At 53.5% G+C, this 13,211-nt stretch overlaps 1 protein-coding gene across 5 annotated transcripts in view; it reads left to right on the plus strand.

Annotated features, from left to right (window-relative positions):
* The window catches only part of Clec16a (C-type lectin domain containing 16A), a 176,648-nt gene that overhangs the window by 63,379 nt on the left and 100,058 nt on the right, over positions 1 to 13,211 (plus strand). For all 5 annotated transcript variants that reach the window (XM_046445555.2, XM_046445565.2, XM_046445581.2 and 2 more), the window contains exons 12-14: positions 1,460 to 1,560; positions 10,513 to 10,635; positions 13,023 to 13,132. In XM_046445555.2, the coding sequence (XP_046301511.1) occupies positions 1,460 to 1,560; positions 10,513 to 10,635; positions 13,023 to 13,132 (334 nt within the window). The remainder of the gene's footprint in view (positions 1 to 1,459; positions 1,561 to 10,512; positions 10,636 to 13,022; positions 13,133 to 13,211) is intronic.

The raw sequence follows: 13,211 nt of genomic DNA on the forward strand, positions 1-13,211 counted from the left end.
TGTACTCTTTATGAATCAAGTGCTTGGTGGCGTCGTGATACTTCATTGCATAAAGCATATCCTTCCTGCTCTCGTGCTGGGTTATTCAGATTATTCCCAAAATTATAATCAAAATTTCAAGCACCTGGTTTACAAAAAATGGTTTGTACTTTCTCTTGCTCTTAAGTATTGAAGTTATCACTGGAAACTTGTGGAAACCCCACCTACACATGGCAAAACTATTAACAGAGGAAAGTTGGTGCCTCATCTGGGGCTCCAGAGACATGGAGTCCAAATGTCAGTGTCCCCTTTAAATGTTTTTTTTTTTTTTTTTTTTTTTTTTTAATTTTTTCATGTTTATTTGAAATCCTATAGCCAGTATACGTTTTTTTTTTTTCTTTTGCATTTTTTTAATTTAACATTTTGCATCGATGGTGTATCTATGGAGTTCAGAATTCAAAAGAGTTTGAAAGATTACGCAGCGACTGTTCTCCCGGGCTCACTCCCCTAGACGCTCAGGATTGATAACTGCGTGTGTGACCCTCTAGGGGTTAATTGTGCCCTGGGTCACTCACCGGGTGCTCTGGTCTCTTGGTCTCAACCTGGTATCTAGAGTCATCCTTGTATGAAGAGTCGTTACCTTGAAAGGGTGGCATTTGGGATGTGCGATTTCCAGTATTGCAGCCACTATTTAGAGCTCACCCACAGAGCATCAGGGGCCACAGACCTCCCAGTGGGTTCTTCAGTCAGGGAACGTCGGTCCCCGAAATCCCTGTGCCAGTACCCTGCCAAAAGGAAATCGTGGCGCAGTGCCCTTGGGATATTAAAGACAGAGATAGCAGCTGCCCGCTGTTGGCCCTTCCACAGTGCTGGCCCCGCTCCCTGCCTTGGAGTCCCCCTTGCATGTGCTCTTCACCGTGACCCTGCAGGTTCTGCCCTTTTCCAGGTGGGGGAGGGGAGCTGGGAAGCGGCTTGCCCAGGGTCTGCGACTGTGAAGAGGCAGGGTCAGAATTTGAACCAAGAAGTGTGGCGCGAGAGTCGCCGTCCTTCAGCTGGTCCCCACTGTTGCCTGGCCCTTGTGTGGTCCTACTCTGTGTCACGCGGCCCTGTGTTCATCATCTTGAAGTCATGATGTGTGTCGTTTCCCGTCTCTGCTAACTGGCACAGGAAGGCAAAGAGCTGGAACTTTGGTGTCATTGTTCCCAGTGTCAGGACATCTGGTGAAAGGTGGTTGAGTGACAAGACACTCTTTTCTGGTCAGTTTCCCCTGAAGACAGCAGTTTCCATTTGTAGTGTCCATTTCATCTGTTCTAGGCTCCCCAGTGCCTGGTGCTGCCTGGGCATAGAGTAGAGTCCCCACAGTGGAACGGCCTCAGAGCGCAGCGCTGTGAGAGCAAGGTCTGCTGGCGCCCTGTGAGTGGACGAGAGGGGAGACGTCCATCTGTGCCATGAGGCTCATGCTCCTCCCTGTCTCCTCCAGACCCTTCCTGGATATGGTGTTCCACGCCCTGGACAGCCCCGACGACGACTACCATGCCCTCTTCGTGCTCTGCCTCCTGTACGCCATGTCCCATAACAAAGGTGGGTGCACTTCTGTCCCCTTCCGCCCGCCACTGGCCACTCGGCAGCGTCCCTCCCTCTGTACAGAGGGAAGAGAGGACTTTGGGGAGGAATTTCCTTTCTGGCTTCCACGGGCAGCTTCTGTAAAACTGCTCTTTAGTCTTCCTCCGGGTTTCTCAGGTGTTTTAGCACAGACTGACGCCCCAGGAATTGGTGACTCACAACACGGGGAGAGGTCTGAGTGTTCACTGTCTCACCAGTGGGACTGTCTTCACGCTGTGGCTTTCTGTCCACCCTGGCTTTGCAGCTGCCTTACTAAGGACTGCTTTCCCAGCGTCAGAACTGAAGCCAGTCACACTGTAACCTTGGTTTTGCTATTTGTAATGCTCGGTGTTCTTGCTGTGGGTTCAGAGCTAAAATAAACCTGGGTGGATTTTGTGGAAACGTGGGTTTCCTTTCTGAAGAAAGGCGTGGTCTCTGGCTTCCCCTGCTGAGGCTGCGTGGCCAGGCCCAGCCCCTCTGGAGCTGATAGTCCACTGGGATTTTCCGTCACCGCCACTGCTGGGGACAGCCCTGGTGTTGGCCTACTTGGCCTGACAGGGCACTTAGGAAACCTCCACATCAGAATCTCCTCAGGAGGATTCTGGAATATTCCCTCTGGCCCCTTCCCAGAGCTCGGCTGGGCATAGATGAGACATTACTTCAAGTCCGCCTCAGAGGTATCTCAGAAGCCTTTGGGGAGGAGGCGGAGTTGGTTTTGATAAGCCCGTGACTACGGACTTTAAAGCATATTGACATAACTATTTACATTGCTGATCGTGAGAAACAAGTGGTGAAACATACAGTGATGAGAGTTTCTTCCCACCGTCTCCCCCAACTCTCCTTTTCAAACATGGTTCACGCTACCAGTTTCTCATCTTTTTTTTTTTTTTTTTTTTCAAAAAAGATACCTCTGATACCCAGGTGGGAGTACATAGGGTTTCCAGTGGCTTCTGAAGTCCCCCCACCAGCTCCTGGCTCGGCAGCTGGCACCGTGGGGCCTCAGTTCCTGGAAGGAGACCAAACTCCACGGGGCCTGCTGGCTCCTACCGTGGTTGCCCGGGCTCCCCCACCCATGCCAGCTCTGTAGCCTGGACTCCCGCTGGCTGTGTGCTGGGGACGCTTACCTGGGTGCTTTCAGAACACCCTGACACTGTGTGCTAGCACCCCATAGATGAACACTTCTGCACTCCTGTCTAGTTGCAGTGGCCAACAAACTCGAAAGGCATGGCGTTTAGCTCTTTCCCTCCTTTGCTCTAGCACATATCAGATTCCTTCAGTCCTCTCTTTCCAGCCCGTGTCACCAGCAGACTTAAGCTCTGAGTGTCCACCCAGTGCCTGGCTCTAAGCCAGGTGGGAGGTGAGAACCAAGACACGGAAGCAAGCAAGGTCTGGGCCTGTCATTCCAGTGGCCATTGTCTCAGGCCTGGACAGTTGTCATCAGCCTCCCAGAAGGGTCAAGCACATGCCATTTTATAATTCATCCCCGGTAGCACTGCCAGGTGATCTCTTTATTGAGAGCTTTGACATGGGTTTTTCCCACTCAGAAGCCTGAAGTGCCGCCCCTCTCCCTTTACCTCCACCCTTCTGCACAGTCATGTCGGGTCCGGTACCAGTCAAGGTAGGTGCCTTTCGCGCTTGATCTGATTCTTAGGGCTTTCCTTCACCCAGCTCTTGGCTCTGGCCCAGGGGTTTTCAGATTTTTATGCGATGACGTAAATCGTTCAGAGAAGAAGCGTGGTGGCTGTCATGGTGCTCTGGGGCTCTCCACCCTCTTTTGGTTGCAAGCAACAGAAACTGTCTCAGTAGTTAAGCTTGAAGGGAAAGCCTACAGCAGGCCTCTGGAGCTGCTCACAGGACCCCGGTGGTTGCTAAAAAGCAGCTGATCCCAGGCGGGAATCTCTTTCCATTCCGTTTCAAATTCTTGGGCAAGAAATCTGATGGCTCAACTTGGTAGTGGGTCTAACGCTGGAATAGTCAGTTTTGGCTGGGGGTCCTGAGGGCTCAGCCCTGTGTCTGGGACTGTTCCCAAGAACAGGAGCTTTTTACACCCACCGGTTCTTGGGGAATCCTGCCATTTTCTCTTACCTACATCATCACCTGATTAGGATTCTGCTTGTCTGTCAAGGTCCACCCAGAAGCCACCTTCTCTAGGAAACTCTGATCCATGGTGGTCAGCTCAGGTTACTGCCACCTAATGTGGTACTTTACGTACAGTGTTGGATTTGACTTGCTAGAACTTTGTTAAGGATTTTTGTATGTGTGTACCTGAATGGTACTGTAGTCTTCTTGTCTGGGGTTGCTGTTGGGGTTATGCTTACCTTATGGGATGAGAGGACATATTCCTTCCTCCTTGATTTTCTGGAGTTAATTTCGCAGAACTAGGATCGTTTCTTATTTAAGTAGTTCCTGGCCAGTATAGCCATCTGGGCCTGAAGTTTCCTATGAGGGGAAGTTTTCAACCTCTCGGTTTCTTCATTAGATGCAGGAATATTTAAGGTTCTCTGTTTATTCTTGAGTAAGCTTCAGTGGTGTGTATTTTTCAAGGAAGTTGTCATTTCATCTAAACTGTCTTATTGTCACAAACTCATTCATAGTACGACGCCTCGTATCGTGTGTGGTGTTGTCCTCCCTCTAATCCTTGGTGCTGATAATTTAGATTATAATTTTGCTCTTCCTGATCAGTTTGCCTAAAGATTATCAATTTTATTGCTGGTAGCTATTGTCTTTCTTTTTATTTCATTGATTTCGGTTTTTTACTTTTTTAATATATATATTTTCAGTTGTAGATGAACACACAGTATCTTTATTTTTTTATGTGGTGCTGAGGATCAAACCCAGTGCCTCACACATGCGAGGCAAGTGCTTTACCACTGAGCCCCAGCCCCAGCCCTGTTTTTTACTTTTTTTAAATCTTATTTTAGATTTAATTTATTCTTCTTTTTATAGTTTCTTAAGGGAGAAGCTTAGTTCATTGACCTCTTGAGCTAGCAAGTTTATTTTATTTTTTAAATTAATTCAAAGTAAAATTTAACTATTTGGGATCTGTAGTTCTGTGCATTTTAACACACTTGGATTTTCACATTCACCACCATAAACAGGATAATTAAAAAAGTCTATTATCCAAAACATTTTACACTGTTCCCTTCCAGTCTAACCCTCTCTGCAATAGTCCTTGGTTTTTAACCTTTTTTTTTCTTTTATTATAGGATTTTGATGCTGTAAATTTCTAAGCACTTCTTTAGCTGCATCCAATAAATTTATGTGTATATATATGTGCATGTGTGTGTGTGTGTGTGTGCATGTGTGTATAATTATATATACATATAGTTTATTTTCATTCAGTTGAAGTTATTTTATAGTTTCCCTTCTGATTTCTTATCTATTTTGTCACTTTTGTGATTACTAGTTCTGTTTTTATTATTGATTTTTTTTTCTTTTGATTTGAGGTCATATTCTCCCCTACCATTTTATTGTCATTATTGTTTTTACATGTCTGATAATTTTTGATTGATTGACAGTTAAGAATTGCACACTGTTGGATTCTTCATTAAAGTATTCTGGGGCTTGTGGTAAGTTACTTAGAGTTAACTTGCTTCTTTTTGAGGCTGAGTTTAAAGCTTAGGTAGAATGGCCCAGCCTTTAGTCTGGAGCTAGCAAGGTCCTCACTACTGAGGCAGTGCCCATCCAAGACTCTGTGGTGTCCCATAGCTAGGTGACCTTCCATGCTGGCCAGCCACTGTGGCCTTCCGGTTGGCTGTACTTGACCCCCAGCCTCTCTCTTTCAGACCTTACCCGCTAAGCAGGTCCCTCTTTCAAACAGATTTTTTCTCATAAGACAATTGTAACATAAAAGCAATGTTAATGAAGCCAAATGTGAGCTCAGGCTTTCCACTAAACCATAACAGCTGAGGTGCTGCACCAGAATGCACATCCCGCAGTGGACAGGGTGGCTTGGTCGAGGAAGGCAGTTGTCATGAGTCACTTGGGCCACATAACGAATTCTGTTCGCATCTGTAATAGAAAACACAGTCTCGCTGAAGTCCACCAGCCCTGGTGCAAGGGCGGGCGTGAGTGGGAGATGCCCCTACTCCTGCCCCTCGGTCCCCTTGTTTACCGGGTGGAATCTCGGCCTTTGTGTCTTATTTTGCTGAGCAGTTACTGGAACCTGGAGGAGCAGTATGGGAAGGTGAAAGGTATAGGATAAGGGAGGCTTTCACCAGGCAGAGCGGCCTATGCTGCCCTGGATCTGGGCTGACACACAATCAGAACTGGAATTACACTGGAAATTGGCCAGACAATCTGGTCAGCTTTCGAAATAGCTGGTCTACAGTTTTCCAAAACTGGCAGCACTTGTGTGACTGCAGCCAAGGAGTTGGTACATGGTCATAAGAAATAGAAAAATGTTGAACATTGCTTACCTGGTGTTCCCGTGATCTCTTTACGCAGGTTTCCTGCTGATTCCTTTTATGTAGGTTCAGTATGGGTGTTTTCCACCCCAGCCCTGAGCGGGAGGAATCCAGAAATCGGGACTCGAGGGGAAGCTCCATAACTAGTTACTGACCGTGTGTGTTGGGGGTGGGGGGTGTCACGCACGCCCTTCCCTTCTGCGGTGGATTCTTCGACTCAGCTAGCTGGGAGCACTCCCCTTCCTGCAGCTCTGTGAAAAGGGGACACCTGTTTTGACCCTTTGGGTCAGCACAGACTATGACCCTGAGGCCCCTGGCAGGAAGGACTAAGGCGGCATGTGGTTTGCTGGAAGTCAGAAGCAGCCAGTGCATCTTGCTGGGCCATGTGAAGTGCGTGAGGGATTCTTTGGAAAGTGTCTCTTGCCGAGACTTGAGAACTGACAAGGAGGAAGACACTATTCACAGTGTTCATTCAGTCAAAGGGAAATGACTAGCAGAGGAGCTCTGTTGGGGTTTGCCACAAAGCCTACCTTTCCACCACCGAAAACCACAGCACATGTGTGCATCTGTATGTATGAGGGTGTGAGTGTGTCCTCACGCTCGGCACGCAGGCCTTCTGACTTCACATGCGTGTCCCTGTCATACAGTGACGTTGACCTGTTCACTCTGAACTGTTGGGCACCATTTTGTTTTAGGCAGGTAATTAAAAAACCCAAATCAAATGCTTTTCCACAAATTAAATGCCTTTCTAAAAATAGAAGTGAGGATGCAATGCTTGCTATAGGAACGGAAATGAGAGTCAGGTCTGTGTTCCCTTGCCCATGGCTACATGCTCCATGGGTACCCACTGACGCTGATACGGTCCTCTCCTCCCAGCCTCCTGTGGGCTGCCGTAGCCGTCAGATGGCAGCACCCGCCTCATGCCCTGTTTGCCCCGTTTTGAAATGTGTCTGATCCTGTCCGTCCATTTTTATAGCAGGCTGTACTTGATCAAATCAGTCGTCTCCTTCAGAACCTTGTGCATCCATCAAACCTTTGTGGCCTGTTGTCCTCATACTGAGAGCACAGCTAGGTAGTGTGACACACCGTGAGCAGGTGCGGGAAGACAGAGACTGTGACGAGCAAGGCTCCCGTGGCAGGGCAGAGAGGGCGGAAGGCGGCCGGGAGTCAAACCGCGTTCAGACCCGGCGCCTGTTCTGCTCTCTGCCTGACCTCCTCCTGGGCCTCAGTTTCCTCGTGTAGAATGGAGACCTGGTTACCTGCTTCACGTGGCCTCGCAAGGGTTGGAGAAAGCCTTGCACATGCGCACGTGCTTACTCTAGAGGGAAGCTCGGCTTACCCAGGCCCTTGCACCTGTGCTAGGCAGGCAGGTCCTCCACTACCGCGCTGCCCCGCGGCCTCCCTGACCCCCTCGAGTGGAATCTCCCCTTCTTCCCCCCAGTGCACCTCCCTTCACCCAGACCTGGCCTCCTTTTGTTTAGAGTGAGCACTTGGGTAAACAACGAGGCCCCGTGAGAAGCTCTCCATCAAGGGCCAGCGACTGCTTTCTGTGGTGGCCAGAATGTCCCTGGGGTTCAGTTGCTACATAGGCCTTGAAAACTGAGGGTCAGGGTGGAATAAGCCAGAGAAGTCGGATTTCAGAGGTTGTGGCAAGAGAAAGGGAGAGTGGGCCTGAGGAAATGAGGCACCTGGCCCAGAAGGAGCCTTGGGGGGAACCGAGATGCCAGAAGGGTTCGCACAGTTTGCCATGTGTCCTGTGGACGTCACTTGGCCCTTGTCTCCATGGCTGGTGGAGGAACCGCCTCCCCTCTCTCTTCCCCTACCTGCTCACTGTGTGTCACACTTCCTCCCACGGAAGCTGGGCGACCACCTTGAGCAACTGGGGGCAGGGAGGCCCCAGAAGTCGGCGGAGCCCCGCCAAGTCATGCCGCCTCTCCAGCAGTCCCCTTCCAGGCTCCTGGCACCCGAGGCTGCCTTCCCTTTCCCCTTCGTCCCAGCGCCTCATCCCAGCCCTCCCCAAGCTCTCGCAGGCCTTGGCGTGGCACGTCCTGGCCTCCTGTCCAGCTCCAGGCTGACGCCTGTTCATCCTCAGGACCCAGGGCAGCTGGTCCCGGAGCAGCCCCAGACAAGGCAGCAGCCTCTGCCGCCAGGCCTCCTTCTCCAGCTCGATCTCAGCTTTGTTAGGTGGCGGCTTCTCTTCTCGCCCCTTCCTTTCCTAACTCACACGATGTGGGCACCCGGTACCGTGTTCAAACCACAGTCTGCATCTGTTCACAGTGACGCCAGGCAGCACTTACGGAGCATGACCTGTGCCTTCCTCATTTGGTCCTGACTGCAGGACTGGGGGCTGGGTGGCTGCTGTGTTTACTCCCGTTTCATGGGTGAGGAGACTAAGGTTCAAAGGGACCAGGTATCCACAGTTGTTCCCCAGCCAGGCCTCTTCTCCTGCAGCTTCCTCTCCTGAGAGATGAGTTCAAGGGTGCAGGGAGGCCTTGAAGACTGAGGCTGTTGTCAGCGGGAGAGGGGGGCACCTTGTGCATGGCTGTCATGGGGGGGGGCACACCCCTCCCCATCTGGATCCCATCTCTCTTTGGAATCGCCATCCAGCAGTGGCTGGAGCTGTGCCTCTGGTTTGCTCTGTGACCTGGGGGAATGCTCAGCCACTCTGAGCCTGAGTTTCCTCACTAGAGGAAAATGACTGGGCTTTGGACTCTGGGCCGGTTGATGTCCCGATGTCTGACACACATCCCCACCCCCATTCCCAGAGATTGGGACCATCAGTTAGGAGAGATTGGGATGACCTCAGAGCATTTTTCTTCCTGTCACGAAAAGAGTTTGTCACAGAAAGATTTCGTCATTTTCCAGAAATTCTAAGGAGGGGTAGGGGCAGTAATAGAAAAGGCAACGGACCTCAAGGAAGCTCGGACCCTGGCTGCGTTTTGCTTGTCTCTGGCTCTGCGGCTCTGGCCACGTTGGAGAGGGAGCCAGCAGCTGGGCCCTGCCTGCTGTCTTCGAAGTGCAGGGCCTGGCCTTCGGGTCATAAGGTGGGTGTTGCTGGGGAGACAGAGGAGCGGGGCGCTTTTGCCCAGATGGCACTGACCAGCGAAAGGGTGGAGAAGCGTTGGACAGTGTTGACGTCTGTGGAAAAACAAGTGCAGGAGCTTCAGTCGGCAGCCCCTGGCCGTCCAGCAGGCGGACGCCGGAGGCCCGACAGTCAGCCTCCACAGCAAGGAAGCACAGGCGCAGTTTTCCCTGCAGTGAGATTTCTTGGCAAAGCCACACTCACAGGGGTAGGAGAGAGAGTCCCACGCCACCAAGCCTCAGGCCGTCCCTCGCCGATGTCCTCTCCTTGGCATGACTTACCCCTCACGCAGACCTGGAAGGACTCAGTAAAGCAAGATGCATTGTCGTGGTTTCCTCCATCACGTGTGCGGAGCCACCGAGGACCCCACAGTCGGTCTTCCGTGCTCCTCGCTGGGTTGTCAGGCTCTGGATGAACGGCTGTCTGCTTCTCCAGGAGCCGTATTTCAAGAGTTCCGAGAAGCGCCACCTTCCCCCTTTCATGTGCAGTGACAGGAAGAGGCGTGCTGCCAGCACAGAGAGCCCGGGGTCTCCAAGCTCCTTCTAGCGCAGTGTTGCTCTACAGCGTATTTTCTCAAGAGCCACGTTGGGTGAGAGGCTGGGAGCTGGAGGTCATGTCCAGGCCCGGACTGTCCTGGTAGCCCTGACAGGGGTCATCAGGAAAACGACAGCACAGTTTTAGTTTTAGTCACAGACTTGCCCATCCCCCTCCCTCCCCCCCCTCCCCCCCCCCCCCCCCGCCGCCACCTCCTGCCTCATCTCTGTCCTTTAGGTGTGTCAGTTTCCCCCTGGAGAACGTGATGGTGGCTTTGCCTCTGCTCCGTTAGTCCCCTCGTATATGCACCCTCCTGCTCTAAAGGGTTAGCTGTCCCTTTCTGCTAGCGCCACCGCAGCGTGGTCCTGCTGCCCCGTTCCTGTTGAGGACCAACCCAGCCCTTTGAATCTGACAGTGACAGTGTGGGACAGCTGGCTCCCTGTGTGCAGAGTGTTCTGTTAGTGGTTCCCACTGACAATATCCATGGAAAGAACATTCTAACATATTTACGTAAGCTATGGTACAGGCAGCAGCCAGGCCTGATAGCAGTCACGAAGAGGGACCACAGGTGGCCGAGGAAAGCCTGCTCTGTGGCCCTTTTGGGAAGAGGGGTTCTCTCAGGAAGGCGGCAGGCCAGAGGCGGAGGTTGCGAGTGCAGCCAGGAGCCTCCCGAGTCCCAGGAGCAGTGGCTAGGGCAGAGTGTGGCCGTGACAGTGGGCAGGAGGGCCTGGGGCACTGGACCATGGCCTGGGGGGCATCACAGGTGTCAGAGTATTCATGTGCTGGACAGAGTGTTCTGAGGACCCCTGCATGCCAGCCACAACACGAGTGACAGGGTCCAGGAGTGGTGGGGTGGATGTGGCTCCTTGCCCCAGCAGCTGCCTCCATGTTTCCTGTTTCCCGTTGCAGGCATAGATCCTGAAAAACTAGAGCGAATCCAGCTGCCGGTGCCAAATGAAGCTGAGAAGACCACGTATAACCACCTGCTGACCGAAAGACTCATCAGGATCATGAACAATGCTGCCCAGCCAGGTGCCTGCCAGGGCGGGGGGTTATCTGTCCACAGCACCCTGGAGTCAGAGGGAACAGGCCCCAGACCGGGCACCTTGAGCCCTGGAATCTGGACCTGGATTGTCGCAAGTCCAGGCACATCTCAGCCACTCCCTCTGCCCCTGAGCCACCCACAGCTGGTCATCTCCTGATCTCCTCTCTGCCTTCTCCTTCTACACCCGGCCCTTCTCTTACCAGTTTGTCCATGTCTGTGGCTCTTCTCTGGGTGGCCAAGGCCGGGTTGTGAGTGAATTCGGGTGGGAGGTTTGAATGAGGTGCTGTAGACAGCACTCAGCGTCGCCAGGGCCTGCACTGGGCAGCCTGATTCTGCAATTTGGGCCAATACTGATCTGCAAGAAGGTGGCACTAGGAATAGCAAGTGGAGTGACCTAGCTCCGTGTTTCTCAACTGGGGTGATCTTGCCCCTCAGGGGATGTTTGACAATGTCTAGAGACATTTTTGGTCATCACAGCTAAGAATGCTACTGGAATCTGGTGGGTAAAGGCTGCTAAACACCCTGTCATACACTCTGCAGCCCCCACAGCCCAGAGTGATCTGTCTCAGAGCAACAACACTGCCAAGGCCAAGATCCCCTGATCACAAGGCCAGTTCTCTGCAAAGAGGAGGAGAGAGGTCACTAGAGTAAGCTGAAGGTCAAGGGCCAGCTGCACCGTTGGCCTGGTGGAGAGAGAACACTGAGATGCAGAGTCAGGAATAGCCCGTGGGGTGGGCTCAGGGCACGGCAGGCCAGAGGCGGAGGTTGCGAGTGCAGCCAGGAGCCTCCCGAGTCCCAGGAGCAGTGGCTAGGGCAGAGTGTGGCCGTGACAGTGGGCAGGAGGGCCTGGGGCACTGGACCATGGCCTGGGGGGCATCACAGGTGTCAGAGTATTCATGCGCTGGACAGAGTGTTCTGAGGACCCCTGCATGCCAGCCACAGCATGAGTGACAAGGATGTGGCTCCTTGCCCCAGCAACTGTAGGGGGTGGTCTGTGAAGTCCCGAAAGGCTGTGGGTTTCATGTGTACAGAGAGGGGTGAGGGCTGCAGCCAATACTGGGAACACCCCCCCACACACACACACACACGCACACACGCACACGCACACGGCCTGTGAAGCCCCAGGAAAGGAGAGAGGGCTGTCGTGGGTGGAGCCCGGCCCTCGCCATGCCTAAAGGAGAGGAGGGCCGGGGGCAGAGCAGGCTGCTGGCAAGAGCCGTGGGGGCCAGGCGGGGCCGGCGGTGGGGCAAGGGCTCTCCCTGACCCCTTCCACAGCAGGGCCTTTCCTCGGAAGGCAGCTTCGCAGACGTCCTTTGTCAGGCACACACCAGTGCTTCCTGGAGAGATGACAGATGTGGGTTGTGGCACCCAGGCACTGGGGCCACCAGGCCTGGCTGCGAGACTCTGGACCCGTCCCTCCACTCTCCTAAGCCGCGGTCTCAGAGCAGCACTGCAGTGGGATGCAGAGTCCTCGCGAGGTGCACGCACAGCACTCCGCAGGCCTGGCCCCCAGAGTCAGAGCTCAGCTGCCGTAAACACACCCAACTCCAACGGCTCAGGTGGTGCAAACACAAGTGGACCGTCACACAGAAAAGTGGACTGGCTGATGAAGCCTGCGGGGTGGGCTCAGGCCCCGCTGGGTCCACGGCCCCGAGCAATGTCTCTGGACCCACCGTCGCTGTCTGGGAGGATGACCAGCAGCCAGCCTTTCTCTAGAGCTCTAGCCTTGCTCTTGAGAGGCTCTTCATGCAGGTTGGGCCGTCTGTTTGGAAGGGGGATCTAGCAGCTCTAGATTTAATCTGAAGATTAAAAATGCTGGTGAGGGTGGGGCGGGGCTGAGATGGGTCACACTGCTCTGTCCTCCCTGAGCCCAGCTCTGAGAGAGGCTCTTGCCCAGCAGTGCCAGCCCGCTGTAGAACTGGGCCTTGCTGGCTCTGGCTCCTCACCTGTCCCGCCTAACCACTGACCCGCGGAATGGATACCCCTGACCACCCTGGGTGATATTTCCCATCCCTAGAAGGGGCCAACCCCACCCAAATCACACGACCCAGAGAGGGGCTGATGGTTCTCCCTGGGGTCGGGGACAGAGTGCGGGATAAGCACAGCGCCGTGGAGGGCCACTTCCTGGCCTTCCGCAGCTTTGCCCTGCCTTCCCCTTGTGCCTTCCCTCCCCTCCCCTGGGAGAGGGGCTTCAGGGCAGAGTTAAAGATAAGCAGTTTTTCTGGGAACGTTGAATTATAACCAATGGGGAGGGGCTGGCTTGTGGGGTCCCTCTGCACCCCCACTGGCTAGAGCCAGGGAAGCAGGGAAGGCCAGCGCTTGTGGTTGAGGGGTGGGCCCAGAGTTGTGTGCTCTGACGTGCTGTGCCCTGCAGATGGGAAGATCCGGCTGGCGACCCTGGAGCTGAGCTGCCTGCTCCTGAAGCAGCAGGTCCTGGCTGCCGCGGGCTGCATCATGAAGGACGTGCACCTGGCCTGCCTGCAGGTGAGCACCCCTGCCCACCCTTAGCCAGGAGAGCGGGGGGCGGGGGGCACGAGGGAGGGGGGAGGTCTCTCTCTGTGTC

This window comes from Marmota monax, unplaced genomic scaffold, assembly GCF_021218885.2.
Source record: "Marmota monax isolate L192 unplaced genomic scaffold, Marmota_monax_Labrador192_F-V1.1 WCK01_AAM20220418_F8-fsc00035, whole genome shotgun sequence".
NCBI classification, from domain to species: Eukaryota; Metazoa; Chordata; class Mammalia; order Rodentia; family Sciuridae; genus Marmota; species Marmota monax.